We start from the raw sequence: 18472 nt of genomic DNA on the forward strand, positions 1-18472 counted from the left end.
TCCCCTGTATATGATCTGTCTCAAAATGTAGATTAGGTGCTGATAGATCTGTCTGCAGGATCTTGGTCTGAGGACTGGTAGTGCTTTGGAGGATAAGTCCCTTTTATTTCCAGTATTTGGAACTGGCTGGTAAAATGTGCATTTGTAATAATGGCTGTTCTCCACTTAATTTGAAGTATTTCAGCTCATTTCTGTCAATGTCAAATTAAATTTTAAGAATTAAGAATAAAGGAAGAAATTAAATTATGAGGAGATAGTTCTGCCAAACTTTATACTAGGGCACATAGAATTTATGGCAAGGCAAACTTGGCTTACCTATCAAGAGAGGAGATTATAAGAGAATTTATTTAGAAAGCTGAAATACTTATTTTTATTTAATGTTTTGTGGATTGTTCTGCACATTATCAGAATTACTTCCTGTGCTTACATAAGTAACACATTATTTTTCTTCAAACTATTTTGTACCTCAAGTGTTTTGTCCATTAAAATGATTCTGTGTTTAGTTTTTGTTACTTCTGCATAAAGAAGCATTTGTAAGCATGTATAGTGAGTATTTCTAAAGCATGTTCTTGTAAAATAGAGGTGTTCAAGTATGGAATAAAGCATGAACAAACTAAGCTAGCGCACACAAAAGAAATTGATAAGTGGAAGATCATTTTATTACCAAATCTGCAATTGTTTCAAGGACTGGCCTGTACGTCTTACAACAGAATTTGAATATTGCTTATTTGTTTTAAACTAGTCACTTTGCAGACCTGTGTTGGGTTTGCGTGGCAGGGTTTTGGTAGCGGGGGGGCTACAGGGGTGGCTTCTGTGAGAAGCTGCTAGAAGCTCCCCCTGTGTCTGATAGAGCCAATGCCAGCCGGCTCTAAGACGGGCCCGCCGCTGGCCAAGGCCAAGCCAATCAGCGCCTCTGTGATAACATATTTAAGAAGTAGAAAAACACTTAGAGGGAGAGAGCTTTTGCAGCCGGAGAGAGGAGTGAGAAGATGTAAGAAACTCTGCAGACACCAAGGTCAGTGCAGATGGAGGGGGAGGAGGAGCTCCAGGCGCCGGAGCAGAGATCCCCCTGCAGCCTGTGGTGAAGACCATGGTGAAGCAGGCTGTCCCCCTGCAGCCCATGGAGGAAGGATGAGGGGGTGTAGCGATTCCACCTGCAGCCCGTGGAGGACCCCACGCCGGAGCAGGTGGAGGCACCTGAAGGAGGCTGCGGCCCGTGGGAAGCCCACGCTGGAGCAAGTTCCAGGCCGGACCGGTGGACCCGTGAAGAGGGGAGCCCACGCCAGGGCAGGTTTGCTGGCAGGACTTGTGACCCCGTGGGGGACCCCACGCTGGAGCAGTTTGCTCCTGAAGGTCTGCACCCTGTGAGAGGGACTCCATGCTGGAGCAGGGGAACGATGAGAGGAGTCCTCCCCCTGAGGATGAAGAAGCGGCAGAAACACCGTGAGATGAACTGACCGTAACCCCCATTCCCCGTCCCCCTGTGCCGCTGAGGGGGGGAAGGTTGAAGCCGGGAGTGAAGTTGAGCCCGGGAAGATGGGAGGGGTGGGGGGAAGTGTTTTAAGAGTTGATTTTATTTTCTCATTCCTCTACTCTGTTTTGCCTAGTAATAAATTAGATGAATTCCCTCTCTAAGTTTGGTCTGTTTTGCTCGTGACAACAATTAGTGAGTGATCTCTCCCTGTCCTTATCTCGACCTGCAAGCATTTCGTTATGCCTTTTCTCCCCTGTTTAGTGAATGAGGGGAGTGAGAGAGCGGCTCTGGTGGGCACCTGGCCCCAGTCAGGCTCAACCCACCACAAGACCTTACCATTTCCCTATGGTCATATGGGCCACTAGTGGAAGAAGGGCAAAGATTCATAGAGTTCTGGGTAAAGGTAGAAACTGCTTTCCTCTAGGATCTTGTGAAGGACTAAGCTCTGCTGTAATCCAGGACAGTTTTAGAAATTTAAATCTCAGGTAATGACATTCTTATAGGTAAAAAGCTTGGAGTGGGGGAGAATATGTTGCAGGAGTATATCACTGAATTGAGTTTTGCATATACAGGAGTTAATACATGGGTTATGTGTGTATGATTGTTGTAATCCCCTGTTAATAAAGGGATTGACTTGCAGTACAAAATGACTTGCATAATTCTGCATGCTGTATTATCCCTTCCAAGGGTTTTGAAGCCTTATGTGTTTTCTAGCCCTCAGTACCTCCTTACTTTATTGCAGTACCTGCAGAACTTGTTTTTATGAAATGTTCTCAAACATGAATAATGAAGTACTTTTTGTTCCATACCGATGGGCCTATAGATGGCATGGGTCAGGGAAACACAGTTGTGAACCTCAGCTAAACCTCTAGCCAAATATGTCCAATGGTAACTTTGCATTTTGAGATCTGACAAAATCATGGAAAATTTTTGTGAGTATATTAGGTTTGCAACTACTCTCTTGGGTCTGCGTATAAACAGTGTAATGGGAACGGCAGTGCCCGTGTGCTACCCATGTCAAAGTGGTGTCCCCTAGCACAGAGCAGGGCAGTGTCTCCACCAGCCTGTGCTGAGGTCCTGTGCTGAGCATAGGCATGCTGGAAGAACTTCAGGCAGCTGCTTGATGTTTTGCCTCATCTTGTTTTACCTCAGCACTAAATCCTGTATTCTAGTTTTGATTAATCTCTAAGGCTGCATGTATACACACAGACTCTAAGCTCCTTGTTTCTTTGATTTTTTTTTTTTTTTTTTTTTATTTTTGGTAACATCCAGGTTTTGCCGCTGTGGGTGTAATGCCTTTCTGACATCGTTTGATATTTGAGCCTGTCTAGAATCTAGAAAGGGAAATTCAAGTTTATATTGCTGTTTGTGGAGAAGCTGCTGTGTGTCTGATTCCTGATGGAAGGCTTTCAATGTGCCAGCCCCTAGGGGAATGGCGATACGCAGAGAGGAGCGGATTTGGATGCAGTAGAAAACTTGGACTGGAGAGAAGGGCCCAGGGAAAGAAGACAAGTGTTATCTAATCTGGGAAGATCTTAGTTCCTCAGTGTAACACGCCACACTCACAGGGATGCTTCAGGGGGCAGCAGGACTGCATTGCACTACAGATCTTCAGTCTAAGAGGCAAGTGGGGTTTCAGCACCCTTGTGGGTATTCCCCAGCCCCTTTTCACAGGAGAGGTCCCAATTGGGACCCTCATTTGCTGCTGCCTGTTTTCCTGGTGACCATCTGTCATACTGTTGGGTCCAGTGCAACACCTTAACAGTATGAAAAGCTAAAAATCTCAGCTAAAAGATGCCCTGGTTTCACCACCACCACCCCAAGTTGTGCTAGATCTGAAGTGAACCAGCTGAAATACAAGAGGAAAGTAATCCAACCCTTCCCTCTTAAGTAGAAAATGACTTTTCAGAAAATCTTCTGGATGCATATCCAGCTTATGCATTTTAGCCTAATTTTTAAGCAAAAGCTGTCTTGGCTGAATGCTTTTTAAAATAATGTAATGGAAAGTAGCAGAGATCAAATATCGAATGTGCTGCTGGTCCTGCTACCTTTAACCGTTCGTCTGTCTGTCTCTTTACCTGCAGTGTTTCCTGTCAGCATTAGCAGAGCAGTGTGAATCCTACCATGAGCCTCTTTCTAATTGCTAAGCTGGCATTTCAAGGAAGGAGAAAAGTCATCTTTTGTCCTTCAGAAGTAAGCCTATGAACCTTGGGTTTAGACAACTGAGGGAGGATGTGACTGCAGGGACACAAGGGCTGCTTTACAGTGAATGGGTTTATTACACAATTCTCCTGCTTGTGTGGGGACATTTGCCTTTCTTTAATGCCACCATAATTATATAGATACAAACTTTTAGTGGGAAAATGTTTATCTTCTGTGCACTGTTTAGGATTTCTCAGTCATACAGAAAAGTACTTAAGACCTTAATATTTAATAAGCTCTCTATTGTTACAGGGCGAGTGAGTCTGCCAATGTGAAATTGGGCTGGCAGTTCAGTGGATTAATGGAAACATAGAGCTGGATTTAAAAGCCCTGTATGATAATCTTTAAATATGCTTAGGCATTGTGGTTGTGCAGTTTACCCGGGGAATCATCATGTTCTCTGCTTCAAAAATTGCAGTGAAGACATAACTGAAACTACAGCACAACCTTGCCTCCTGGCAAATCTGCTTTCATTCCTGGGGCTTAAATTCCTTCTGCGTATAGCTGTACACCCAGAGTGTCATTCCTTGTGGGTTTACACTTCTTATTGTATTGTTGCCACAGGAACAATTTTCCGCAGACCTGAAAAACAAGAGTTGCAGAGCTGAGCAACTTTCCTACCTGAACAGAGATCTTGCTTAGGCTTTCAAATAAGCAAATGTTGCTATTTGAAAATACTGTAGTGAAAATTATGTTGAGGCTTGTGATATGTGCTCTCAATAAGGTCGCCAGAGGAAACTTGAAAAAGACTGGCTTAGCTGCCTGCCTGACTCCCCCTCCCCTCCCCCCGTTTTTTTTTTTTAACTCCTGTCTCTGAAATTCTGCGGTGCTTCTATTTCATGTAACCCATTTCAATAGTACTTTATTCTCTGATAGAGATCTGAGTAGTCCCACTGCAGTGATAGTGTAGACACAGTATGATGCATTCTTGGATATCTTCAGACAAAATGAAAGACTTGAGAATATTTTCATTGTAGGAGATTGCTTTTTCTTATTTATATGAGAAATTGCCAGTCTGAAAACTGTTTGGACTTAGAGTTGCTTTACTTGTGTACACATTTCTGGGGATTATCTCAATTTCAATTTAATTTGCCACTTCACTTGATGCTATAAAGCTCTTGGGAATCTTTAATTTTCAGTGAGAGCTCACTAAATTAAAATGAAAATGAAATATGCTTGCATCATCAGCACTGAGAATGGCAGCATTGTTCCAAATTTCAGTTTATACTTCACTGGAGCTGCTTGTTCAAGTAAGACACCAGGGCACTCAGTTGTTCAGTACTAGATCTGATTGTGTAGCTGAACACCCTTACATTCTGTGTAATTGCACTGATGTTAAGAGAACTTTTTAACTTGCAGTACACTGTGCTCCATGTGAGCAGTGACACATCAGCTGTGACACGCTGAGTTCTGTTAAATGTCATGAATCTCAGCAGTTTTCAGTAATGTTTAAATTACATATAAATTTATCCCCACTGCTCCCTGGATTGGTCTCCTGTGAGGCTGGAAGTACTGAAGGTTGGAGGATATAAGAGAAATTAGTCTGTACCCCTTGTAACTGTTTCCATCATCTGAGTATTCAGATGTCCTTCAGTAGCCCTGTGAACCTGCAGCACCTAGGAGTGGACTGCAGTCTGAAGAGGACAGGAAAGCAGTCATAACAGGATGAAAGCAGAATCAAGTTAAAAAAGGTAAACAAAATTGTACTGAACACTTATGTACGTACCTTCAACCTTGTATACGCTAGATGGGGTTGGTGACTTCCCCCCCTCTCCTGGTGACGGTATCAGCTGCGATGCCTCTGCTAGGAAGCTACCTGTATGACTGCCGAGGGTGGTAAGGTGAAGGTGAAGACTCTATTGAAGGGATAGACTGATTGCCCCCCTGGCTGCAGCACCAGAAGGGCATCGTAACCTCTGTCATACAGATCTGAATCACCGCGTGCCACGGAGAAGGACTACTTTAGTCCTAAAACTGAGAGAACCACCATCTACACAAGGCTCAAAACCCACAAATCTGCTAAATCATGGGGTCTAGGAGGAACAGTTTATAGAGAGGCTTTATACACACTGCAGTCCTGATTCAGTTCTGGGAGAGTCTGTCTGAAGGAACACTGTATCTATTGTGAGTGAGCTGACCATGTATTTCATGGGATACTGCTCTATTTTTGTACCTTACAGTGGGAAAAACAGTCTGCTCAGGTCTCTTGTGCATTTCCAGCCTTCTCCCATATTTTTCATCTGTGGTTTTTTTGTAACTGTCGTTTTTAGTTTTCCTTCTCTTCCTCACCTTTTCTGGTGCAGAAGTCTGGATAAGCTGGAGTCCTGTGTCATCCATAGCAAAGGTTGCTTGCATTGGAACATTCTAGTTAAGAACAACATACATACATAGATTTTTGAATGTACCTTAACTCTTGATTCCGTCAGGAACAAGAGAGTATGATTTGCAGCCAGCTTTAATTGTGCCAGTTTTTCATGTGATAATTCTTCTTTTAAACCTGCGAGCGCTTATTTCAAAGGACCTTTGGATAATGAAGATTGTATGGTGTCAGGATAACCAGCTGTGGTGCACAGTTAGGAATAAGAAGGTGTTTAATAGGGAAGAACTCTAATGCATGGACTTCACAGGAAGAAGATTTAAAACTTCAATTTTTATTAGCACCAATATCAAGCAAGTTCCATGACAACAAGCTGTACTTCCAAGCTGGTGAGTTATTTTATTTAGGGAAAGTGAGTTGGTAATTGTATGACACATCAATTCAGTCTGCATACTCTCTTGTGTTTGCATTTGCAAATCCATATTCCTTCAGTTGTGCACAGGTCTGAGTTCACAATTTCTGTTCTTCCCCCAAAAGTAGGAGTATTTTCAACCATGAGGTTCTGGGGCATCTCTGTTCTTGAGAGAAGACCAAGTAGCATAATGTAACTGCTCACCAGGAGAATAGTCAAAGCACCTCTGGCTTCTAGGGGAAAATATTCCTGTTCCTCTTTCTAACATACTTGGGTGTCCAGTTCCTGCAGCTGAGCTCACAGCATGAAGAATTTTCCCAAATAGCTTTAATTGTAGCTCCATGCAGCCGCCCTATTCAACTAATGCCAGCATGACTTTCAAATGAAATTAATACAGGTGCAAAGGCAGTGGCCACTGGTGGGGATGGAGGGAGGCTGTGTGGTGCTCTGAGTGCTATAAAGAAGCTTTTGGTGACTTTGACTGTCGTAAGTGATCGGGTATAGACTCAGAGTGAGAGGAGGGGTTCCAAGAAAGCACTAGAAGCAGCACCATGGTGAAGTGCTCTTTTCCTTGAGTGCTTGCAAATGCATCATCTTAATTAAGTTTGTAAACAGCTTTAACTCCCTTAGGGGGGAGGGTTCAATTCCGTGAGAAGTGAGAGCCTGAAAATGAGAGAAATGAGAATTGCTGCCTTTTTTTTTTTTTTTTTTTTTTCCTGCTAGAAGTTATTTTGGACAGTTAGGCTGCCACAGTACAAAATGTGGGGATGCATATGCTGCCTCAATATGTCACCTCAATAATATGTGGGTGCATGTGAGCTTTTCAAAAGAACAGCAATGACAGCTTTTCTAGGCTGAGGCATTTTTAGCTCAATATTCTGGGTGCTTATTATTCAAGCTGAGATATAATATCAGAATCAGTTAATTGCATCTGTGGGTGATACAATAACACTGAACAAGTTTCTAAGGTAAATTGGGTTAAAAGAAAAAAAAAGAAAAAAGAATCCTTGCAGCTTTAGTCTCTCTGGAGAATGCTAAACAACTAGTGACAGTTCTGCTTGATAACAACAGTGCTCATCTAGCCACTTGCAAACTTGCATTGGGGAACTGAGGACATTGAGAGCAATTCAGGCTTAGTCACTGGTTAGGTCCATAACTAGGCTGACATTAATTACTTGGTTACAGTACTCACTTTGCTCTGTAGGGACTGTAGTTTCCTAACTCAATGTCAAACCTGAGCTTCGTAAAGCCGTGTAAGGTGTCTGTCCTTGGGCACTTAAAGTTATTAAATACAGGTAATTGAATCCCCTCCACATTTGGCAGACTGGGACATTGATTAACCAGGTATCCCTGTGTACAGAACAACAGATTTAAATGGTACAGTAGAGGTGGAAGGGCTGGAGCAGCGATGGGCTTAAACTTTACAGCCAAGGAAAGGTATTTGTGGAGGAGGGAGATAATGAGGTGCATCTGAATAGACTTTCACAAACCAGTTCCTGAAATCCCTTTGTTTGTATAGTAATTTTTAGTATCTTTAGGATGACTGCTTTACACCTGAAACTCTTTGTTGCTGTCCATATGGAAAAATAAACATGTAAGCAGTTCACATTAACAGTTGGGTTTTTATGCTGTACTTTGTTTTATATATTTTAATTATATACAGTTATATTTTATTTTGTTGGCTGTGATTTGAACTGCATCATGTAATAGTAGTGCCACAGGAATGTAACAGGAGGTTTATAGTGGATGAGGATCCTATCCTTTCAAGTTATTCTTGTAACCACAAGTATAGGGAAGTCTCTGTTAAACAATTCTGTAGGAACAAAATGTTCTGCCTAAACAATTTCTGCATAAAAGATATGAAGGAGGAATTTGTGAAACCAGTTTAACTGATCAGCCATTTCTTCATTAAAAAATGATGCACTGCAAGATGACATAGTCCCTCTATGTAGCTGTCTAACATGCATTGGTGTAGACTTGGTAGCGAATGCTTTCTGGCTGTTGGAGGGAAGAACGTAAACCAAGCTGTTCTCACAGGTCAACAAACCCCACAATTTCTAGTGAACAGAATAATATACAGTATTACTATGGGGAAACAGTTTTATTGCAGGTGGGGGAGCAAGGCCTGGGGTAAAATGACCTCCACAGGCAACTGATGGGATTTCAGAAAAACAGCCTTTCAAATAGTACTGGCTAGGCAAGTTAATAATGATAGATTCTTTCTTTGGGTTTTTCAACATAGGGGAAGGTAAGAAACATAGGGCTCTGTATTTTGTACTTTTGATGTGTCAAGAAAAACTTTGGATGAAGTTTCACAGGCTACCCTTAAGTCTCTTTGAAAATTATCACCATGTGGACAGAAAGTACTTTGTATTATACAGCTAGTATAATCGGATAAGCCTGATATTCCCAGGTTGTGTTAAGTATATTTGAGGAAAAATAGCAGGATGCCAGCTGAAATACTAGGCTAGTTGTTGATGAAAATAGAACCCCCTCTGTCTATGCCAACATGTAGTTCAAAAAGCAAAGACAGCTGAACTAGGCTAGCTGCTGAGGGGAGGTACAGTGGGCTTAGCTGTTTGGTTTTGGTTTTTTTTAAAAACAATGGGATCTTGAAAATCAATAGCGTATTCTATTACCCAAGTTTAAGCTTTAGTGGAAAGACAAATTAGGCTGTAAAGTCAATACAGCTGCTCTATGCTTGTATTTCTGTAAGAATCATTAGGTTAGCATTCCTGAAGTATGGAACCAATGGTGAATAAATTAGATTGAAAGGCAACATGTTAAAACCAGTGTAAGAAGATTCTTTTAAATGTATATGGCACGATGAAATTGTGAAATTCACTGCTACAGTGCAAGACTCTGAAACTTTCCACTTCAAAGTCAGAAAGGGATTAAAGGTAGCTGTGGTTAATGAGACCATCTAGTGGTACAGTTAACAGGATGAAGAAAAGTCAAGTAATATAAATGAGCCGACTGAATTGAGGGAGTTTTAAGAAACTTCCACCAAAGGTTTGCGTTATCCTTTCTGATGTTTCCTGCAACAACCTCTCAAACCTCTGGGCCTCCATTCTGAGGCCACATCTACCCTTACACTTTCAATAGTATGCCTGTGGTGGTGTTCAGAATACACCCAGTTTAAAAGCAATTTCACTTCTGAAGCTGTTTGACCTGGAGGGTACAATAAACGGTACTGATAAAGGCAGTGTTAGACATGACTTCAGACAAGACACCTGGCTAACCAGACCTTTTTCTCATCGGACATAGTAGGAGTTCCTAGTTGTTCCATTTTAACACAGTCTGGTGTTAATTTTCTGTGTCTTTCTATGTAATTTCTGACTCTAAGCAACTACCTCAGAAAACGATAAGTCCTTTTGTTTCAAAATTATCGGTATCAGACAAGTTCTAAAGAGAAAATTATTGGTTTGGGGTCTGAGTATTTTATTACACTGTAAACCTGATCCCTCACTATTTTCTGAATCATTATCAACTATTACATCATTTCAGGTTGTCCTTAAGAGGAAAGGGGTGTAAATTTACCTGGGAATGGGTAAACCACTTAAGTAATTAAAAAAAAAACAAACCCAAAACTCCATAAGGAAGGATCAGTCAAATCAAAGATAGGTAATGAGAAATGACAAAAAAGTATGCTGTGTATTTTTTTTAATTGCATACACACAGTGTATGCACTTGTGCACACATGCACCTTTGGGTATGTATAGCTTGTAGTGTAGTTGATTATAAAGAATACAAAAGACATTCTGTTGTAAACTTTAAAGAATATTTAATAACTTTTAAAAAATAAAATGTATATTTTAAATTTTGTTCTTATACGAATGCACAAAAATGTATCATTGTAGTTGCAGCGACAAAATCCAAAGAACTGAGGAGACCTGCCCACTGTGGTAAGATACCTGTGACAATCTAGGAGAATTCACAATGGAATCCAAACAAAATTTCCATGGCGAGTCCTGACTTGTTTTCGTACTGTGAATTGTCTAACTCTGTATCTGTGAAGATCATTCATGCTTAGCAAGGATCCTTGTAGACCAAGTTAATAATAAAGAGTCTGGTTTTAAAATCAATGTCACAATCAGGTGCTGGTTTCTGTTGCTTACATTCAGTGCCACATTTATAGCACAACAATGAGGCTAAGGGTTAAGTGAATGGCTTCAACTTTGTCCGCGCTAACAACCTCTGGCCCTATGGGGGAAGAGGCAGCTGGGAGCCACATGCGCTGAAAGATGTAACCAGTTCTTAAGTAGCGTGTGGGAAGTGAGGGGTTTGGGTGGATTCACATAACAGCCATATTGCTGATGCAAGATAAAATATTTTACAGCTTCTGTGCAGTTCCTTCCTCTCTGTATTATAAATCATACAATGCTGCATTTGAATGGTAATTATTAAATGGAAGAATAAACCTTTGTGAGATTATATTATTTGAGGAGGAGCAAAGAAATATTCATAGAACAGAAACTGGAGTGAATTTCAGTGATTGTGCACTCTGAGATGTGGAGCTAAATAATTCTGTTATATGAGCAATAAGATTTGGCTGCTACTGACAGTTACTGTACAGGAAAATAAACCATATTCTATTAAATATATATATACGTATATATATTATTATAATTGTGAAGATGAAAAACCAGAACTATATTGGACTGAATCTAAAAGCTAAATCCTGATGTTGCTGAATTCAGTAGGTCCAGCTGTGCGCCCTGTGCCTTCACATCTTGTTATTTAACAAAGAGCTATGAGTATAAATTAGGAGCACTCTCCTTCAATGTCTTTGTTGCCTTTGGTTCTGTCTTTTAAATGAAGTGTATTGAGTCCTCCTTCATGCTTAAAGAAGTGAAAATAATATAAAAGACTTTACTAAAAGTGACAAAACACTAATGGAAGCAATTGGAATGACTCCTGTGTTCTCTGTATATGTACAATATAAGCAGCCTTTAAATGGGTGTTATGTACTACAGAGTATTTAAAATCAACCAGTTCAACATGAAGTTTTATACATAATGTGGAACTCTCTTTTTTGGTTTTTAAAGAAAGATTGTTGCTATTACCTATCACAAAATATTCTGACCTTGTCAGCAGAGAAAGGATGCAATGCTTTTAAAAAGAAAATATGGTAAGTCTGAGGCTTGTTATATGCAGTATGTTCAGAAGTTTGAAATTGGATTATGCTGGTAATACTTTAAACACCATAACATCCATTTGGCCTGTATGAAGAGAGTTTTTTTAACATCAAATGTAGAAAATAGTCCAGTTCAAATTATAAACAAGTTGCAGAAGCATTTCAGTTGGCAGTGTAAAGGTAGTGTTTAAAAAAAAGAATTACTAGCAGCAATGTGTGGTCCATTTGTATTTGGGTGGTGGTTTTGTTTTTTTCTTTCTTTCTTTTCAGCAGTTGGTGCCGTATGTTTCTGTTGCAGTGACTGGGATTTACAAAGTGAGTATTGCTTATACTCCCTATAGATAGGTGGTTTTGAAAATCAAGGCAGTTTATCTTGTAGACATCTAAACTGTGGAAAATTTAGAGGGAACCAACAAGTATGACTTGTCTTCGGTCTCTGTTTCTCATTTTATTTCCTCTGTAGGTTCAGTTGAAGTCTAGCAGTGTTCTCGAAGAGCTCAGCGCATAATATTGGGAGACTCACAGGATGAGGGTTTGTGATCTCTCTTCTCCCTATACCACCATCAGGCAAATTGAGGAGTTGCCTTCCATGGGAGCTCTGGCACAATAGTTTGCTCTTATCAACTGAGGCAGTGTCAGCCTGCTGTGTCTATGTTACTTTTTAATGGCAGGGATCACTACAAGTAGACTTGTCTGCCTTTTCTTAAACATCTATGTTCTATTAATGTATTCATCACTCTCTTATGCTGCTTTTCAGTGGTGGAAACTGAGCTGTCAGTAGGAGCACCTGTGTGTACAAACTATAAATCATGGCAAGGACTAATGGTACATCTAACCTGGAATCATGTCTCTGTAGAAAGGAAAGGAAGAGTCGAAAGAGGAAAGGAAAGAACTTATACCATCTTTCCAAAAGTAGGACTGTTGACACGTTAGCCTGGGCTCAGGAAGCAGAGAGCATTGAGACTGTGGTCATTGTAACACCATGAGTAAGGCTCTTGCTTGGGCTACAGGGCACCTGTGTGTGGGCTACTCACTCAGTTTAACCTCTGTCTTGGGTCAAGGTCTATTAACATTTGTCAAGGCATGTTAGCATGGCAGTAAAATCCTTTAGTGGTGGTGAGATTGGTGTGATAGTGATTAGGAAGCTACATAAAATGCACACAAGTAATACATTACTTTCAATTTAGCATGGGGTGTTAGCTGTGCAAGCTACAGAGGGTGATGCATAAAGGTGGGGGCTAAGATTTTGGAAGATGCTTGCTCTTTCACACACTGGACTGTCCTAAGCACTTCCCCACAAAACATGGAGTAGTTTGGTCCTGAGGGTGAGAAGACTGCAGGAAATCAGCTAAGAGGAAAAAAACCCAAACAACAAAACCTAAGTGGTGAGAGTAGTATTTGTCAATGGTGCAGATCCAGAAAAGGGTTACTTAGGGGTGTTAAGGAGATCGTTCAATAGTCTGTGTGTTGGTGAGGCCAGCTTTACTGCTGGAAAATTTTAAATCAAAGCAAGCAAAATGTCATTTGCAGATGAGACCTGCTGTTGTAAGCACAAAAGTACAGGGTAAACTTTTTTGCCTAAACTTGATGCATGCTTGTAGTCTGTCACAGTAGGAATGGCTGCATTGAGCTTTCTGGGAAAACAGAGCACCATGGTTTTGTCTCTGGTCTGTTGTCAGTGGCTGAGAGGTTCTCAAAGGCTGGCTGCAGAAGCAGGCCAGCTGCATTGCTCTGTTTGCCTGTTCCTTGCTGTGTCCTTTCCCTGGTGTGCTTTAGCTTCTCCCTGTCACATTGGTATTATCTGGGGCTGCTTGCTGAGGGGGAATTGTTTGTTTGAACAATAGGAAACATCTGATTCTTAACCTCATCACTAGAAGGTGTCCACAGAAGGGTACTACATAAATTACTTCAGTTACCAACACGAGATGGGGAGATCTGACAACTGGTGGCTTTTTTTCTGGCTAAGGAAAGTTATGATTTAGATTTCTGCAGATTTCAGAAAGTGTGGGGTGTGTTCTAGCCAACAAGCCAGGCAGAGGGAGATGGGTCTGAAAAATAGAACTGAGAGGTGACTCCAGTTCTGACAAAGACTGATGTGTCTTGGCTTGAAAGCATGCAGCTGGGGCGGGGGGGGGGGGAAGCACTAAGCATAAAAAACCATGTGAAGTCTTAATAATTCTCAGAAAAATGAGCAATGTGCAAAAAGATTTTTTTCCTCAGCAAGGCAAACTCTAGCATACCTGCAGATGATGGTATCCCAAAGTAAATTAATGAAATGGTGACATTCAGGGAAGGAACAGCTGACAGCTTTGTACAGATCTTCAAGTGTGGAAATGAGTGATATTTTTTTGGCAGACTAACTTGAAACAGGGATGAAAAAAAAAATAAAACCATAGTAGAATGACAGAGAGAGCCCACTCACAAGTTGTTTACTGAAATGAAGATACAGCTGAAAGTAATTACTTGTTTCCCAGAGGTATAAGTGATAGTGCCTCCTACAAGAAATAATACTTGGTTATTTCAGTTGGAATGTAAAATGGGATAGAAAGGTTCCCTCTTTCTGAGGTTAGATGCTGGGTATTTTCACCTCCTTGCAGAACAGTACGTGTATATGAATATAATATATATATTACATATACAGTCAACCATCTATATGCCACTGGCAATTAATAAATGAGACAATGTCCAATGTTGTTTTCCCTTAACAGCCAGATCTCACTGTACAGATTCTGATTAAAAGCCTGACTTTGCAGTGCATAAGATTAAAAATACTCCTTTAAAATAACATATTTTTGAGGATGATCCGCTCCTGGCTACAAAATTATCTTGGGACACTTGGAGGCAGGGCTGCTTGATCTTGACATTTTAACTGTGTGCAAACTGTAGTAAAATTACAATTGCATTCAGTGCTGGCTACTCTGTACCGTCTTTCCATGTTGAAGAATACTCATTTTCTATGCCCTCTCTTCCAGACCATGAAATGCAGGAAGGCAACCTGGCAGCTTCCGCAGAGGTTGCCTCAGCACAAGCTTTTCCTGACATCGGTTTGCAGATCAGCCCCTCGTAAGCAGCCTCCATTGCCTTGTCATGGGCCATGGAAAAGGAACCATTGCTCTTTGGAGGTTTTCTTCTGTTTAAAGACAAGGCTGCTTCTTACCTGTGCCAGTTCAAGTACTGACTTTTTCTTTCCTTTTCTTCCTCCTTCAGTAAAGTGGGGCGATTCACAAAATCTTCAGAAAGATAGCATTATACACAGTTTATAGTACAAAGGGGGAGGGGGGAAGGTCAGACAAATGAGCATGAAGGAGATTTCTCCTGTGTCCTTTGGAGGAGGAGCAGAAAGATTGGGAATGATATCTATGCACAGTAGGTGTCTGCCTTGACTACCTGACAATACATGGTCATTGCAAAGGTGAGTCCGAGAATCTAAGGGAAAAAAACAAACAAACAATAATTTTTCAGTAAATAACACCCCCCCCCCCCAATTTACTGAAACAAAAGAAAGGGAGAAAAGCATGCTTACACTTGTTTTGTTCACACACAGGAAGACACATCACATACTGTTTTTTCCTGCTGGCTCATCTCCTTGTTCTGTTCCTAGTTCCTGTCTGCCTTTTGTCCTTATCTGTATTGCTGTTTTACAGAATGAACAATAAGAGCACGGGAGAGTTGGTTTCTCCACGAGAAGCAGCCACCAGATACTGGAAAGAGGTATATTGAAAAGAAATGCTTGGATGTCTTTTGACCGATAATATTTTATAATAGTAACCCTCAGCTGTGGGGTGGTGTGGTTATCTGTAGCTATTGCTTTGAAAGATAATCGGGTTCTTCCCTGACCCAAAGGATGCTGGGCTTTGCTTTACTGTACTTTACTTTTCCAAGCATATGTCCACGCAGGTCCCTGTGGGGGGATCACTGGCGACTGTCCATGCATTACATGTAACCATCAATGTCTCATCAACAATGTATGTGTCTTTCTACTTGGCCTATTCAAAAGAAGCAGCAGGGAGGTGGTGGTTCTCCAAGTCCAACTACTGACCTGCTGTGCTGCCTCTGGTAGAGTACGTCATCAGAAAAGTACTTCTGTGAAAGTTCTAAGTAGTTGTTACTATTCCTTTGCAACACCACTCTAAAATTTGTCATTGAAATGAAGATTTGTCAGGTTGAAATTTTCTATATTAATTCTATTTGAAGCACTTAATTTGACCACTTCAAATTTAGTCTTTACATAAATAGCAGTTCCTGTTAATGAGTATTTTGAAAGAGTACATGAATAACGATATACTACTTTATAAATAAAGAAAAAAATGGTTATAAAACTGTTAGTGTCATTTCCCATTCTTCCACAGTTAAATAAGGCTTTAGTGTGCTGTTTTATAGTAAGCACGTGCCTTTTAGAAGTATTTGCTGAACACTGCCTTCTACTTCCTACCAAAGGAACACCTTGAGGGACAGCTGCATAATAAAACCTTTGTGGCTGAATTCATTTTACAATTTCAAGCATGCGTGATGAAGAAGATTCTTCTGCCACAGGTGCTGTATGCCCTTCAAGTTGTGTCACTGTATGATTCTAACTGTAAGACTGTCAACGTGAAAACCAGGAGCTGTCACATGCTTAGGGCCAGAACAACATTGTAACAGCAACAATGGAGGGAGCCCAATTCATTTTACGTGACAGTGGATCAAAACTTTCATCATCAATTAGATTCAATCACATACTGCAGCTGGAAGACCAATCAAAAAGCTTTTGTTCTGAGGTGTTTTCTCTGTGTTTCACAATGTTTACTAGGAATATTAGTTAGCATTTTGAATTTGTCAGAAGTGTTTTCTTCCATGCAAATTAGTAATTTCTTTCTCTCAGAAAGATAGTATTCTCTTAAATGCCCTAATTATAAACAAGGTCTATGGGAAGGAATCTGCCATGGGCTGTGGGGGGGGGGGTTTAATGCATCTTTTAAAGACTCCCTAAATGTTGAATAGATGATTTAAAGCTGTTTTTAAAAATATGGTAATATATTAACAACAGTCTTACATTGTCTCTGCCATATGATCTTGCTGTGCTTATCTATTCTCCTACGCATATCTGCTTAGTACACTGGAAAACAAAACCCAAAACTTTACTGAATTTGGGCCTACAAGGAGTCAGGCATTCGCATTAATACGTTGCAGCCAGTACATGATATATGAGAGAGTAAGACACATGCCATTCTGCCTAATTTGACATTAGTGGGCATATGAGTGGAATTCTGATCCCTGGCGCTCTGTTGCTGCTGCTAGTGATATACCATAAAAAAATTAAAAAAACCCCCATGAGTTAATTTGGAATTACATGGTATTAATTAGCTTAGCAATGCCATAGAAAGGTGGAGCTGGAAACTAAAGTTCTGTCTTCACTGCATTCGGGAATGGGACTTCAGGCCATAAATGGAGGACTGACACAGCTGAAACAGCCTGAGCTCCAGTGCAGCTTTCACCTGCATATCCTCAGGCTGAGGTTTGTGCCATTGGGGCTGCGTTATGGCCATAACCACAGCAAGCTGGATTAAAGACACAGGTACCTAAGAATAAGAGAAAAGGTACTACACTGATGACTGATTCTCCTCTCATTAAAGTTATGGTGGGAATAACTGCAGGTCAAAATCTGCCAGCTTATGCCAGTCTTACCTAGTTTCCCTCCAATTAACAGAAAAGGAGCATGGTTTTATTTCAAGGTTGAGTAATGGTAACAACATCTCAAGTTGTAACGTACCCTAGGACTGAGAATGGGGGTTGAAGACTTACGCTACCTTTAGGCTACCTTAAAGTTAGATATTTAGTCTAAGCAGATGGTCCTCTCCAGAGAATTACTGGACAAATACAGGTACCCTAAAAGGCAATTCACCCTACCCTGACCAGGCTTCTGTCTTTGGAGGATGGGGACTACCTCTCCACTGAGTCCAGTCTAAGCCTTGGATAAAACACTGGGTAAAGTCCCTGCTCTTTGCAGTGCAGCACAAAACAAAACGTGCAGTATTCCTTGTTCTACACCTTGTACATAGTATTTTAACTAAATTAAAACATAAAAGACAAATCTTGCAGAGTTTAACATCATGCAAAATTTGGAATTATTAAAACAGGCTTTGGCAGAGTATATCTGGATCTATAGTTACTTATTTAGTTATGATTAATTAGCATTTGAAAATTCATATTAAGCTGTACCTGCACCATAGCTGTGCACAATCCAAAGATTCCCACTGCTAGTAAGTTTTCCTGGAGCCATATTTTCACTGTTTCGTAGCAAGGCTGGAAAAAAAAAAAAAAAAAGAGCCCAGAATATTGTATTAGCCATAAACACACAGCTTTACTCCTCTGGGAATATACAGGCAGAAAAGAGACAAGTCAGACTAAACTGCTAGGTAGCCTGGATGATTATTTCCACATTGGAGCAGCTACTGTGTATTTCTGGGTTGAACATGGAGTACTATACAAAAAAAAAAGTGCACCTCCAAAATGCAAAGCAAAAAATTGTGTCCCCGTCTTGTAAATGTACATGGCCAAACATCATTCAGCCTTCAGTTAGTGGCATTTACATATGTATAAAGGAAAAACTACTAATGCCCACCAGAAGGCATGGTGTTAACCTGCACTGATCTTCTTCATACCCCAAATAAAATAGAAGAAATTTTAATTCCTTAAATTCAGAATTTGACATGGAGCTACTTGAAAGGTAGAAGGGCACCATGGTTGGTTGGAACTCAGCCTCTGCCACTGCCAATCCACATATATGAAATTTCACTAGAAAGTGGCGGAGGGAGTTTTACTCATTGTCTTCACAAACCATGAGAACTAGCAAAACTTCATTATAATGCCACTTCATCAACTGGTATTATTGCACACCCCCCTGGGTAATTGCTCTACCTGTAATTAGAACAAAGAATTGCTGAGCCTATT

General features: G+C 40.6%; 1 protein-coding gene across 19 annotated transcripts in view; it reads right to left on the minus strand.

Moving 5' to 3' along the window:
* Window positions 1-5643: 5643 nt before the first annotated feature.
* TSPAN4 (tetraspanin 4) overlaps window positions 5644-18472 on the minus strand; it is a 474563-nt gene continuing 461734 nt past the window's right edge. For 9 of the 19 annotated variants that reach the window (XM_054825776.1, XM_054825781.1, XM_054825782.1 and 6 more), the window contains 2 exons: window positions 17741-17824; window positions 5646-14968 (listed from right to left, as the gene is read on the minus strand). In XM_054825776.1, the coding sequence (XP_054681751.1) occupies window positions 14900-14968; window positions 17741-17824 (153 nt within the window). In that variant the 3' untranslated portion in view covers window positions 5646-14899. Of the gene's footprint in view, window positions 14969-15065; window positions 15244-17740; window positions 17825-18472 lie in introns of all 19 variants that reach the window. The other 10 variants (XM_054825787.1, XM_054825789.1, XM_054825790.1 and 7 more) reach the window with 3 other exon arrangements.

The sequence above is a fragment of the Grus americana genome, chromosome 5, assembly GCF_028858705.1.
Source record: "Grus americana isolate bGruAme1 chromosome 5, bGruAme1.mat, whole genome shotgun sequence".
NCBI lineage: Eukaryota > Metazoa > Chordata > Aves > Gruiformes > Gruidae > Grus > Grus americana.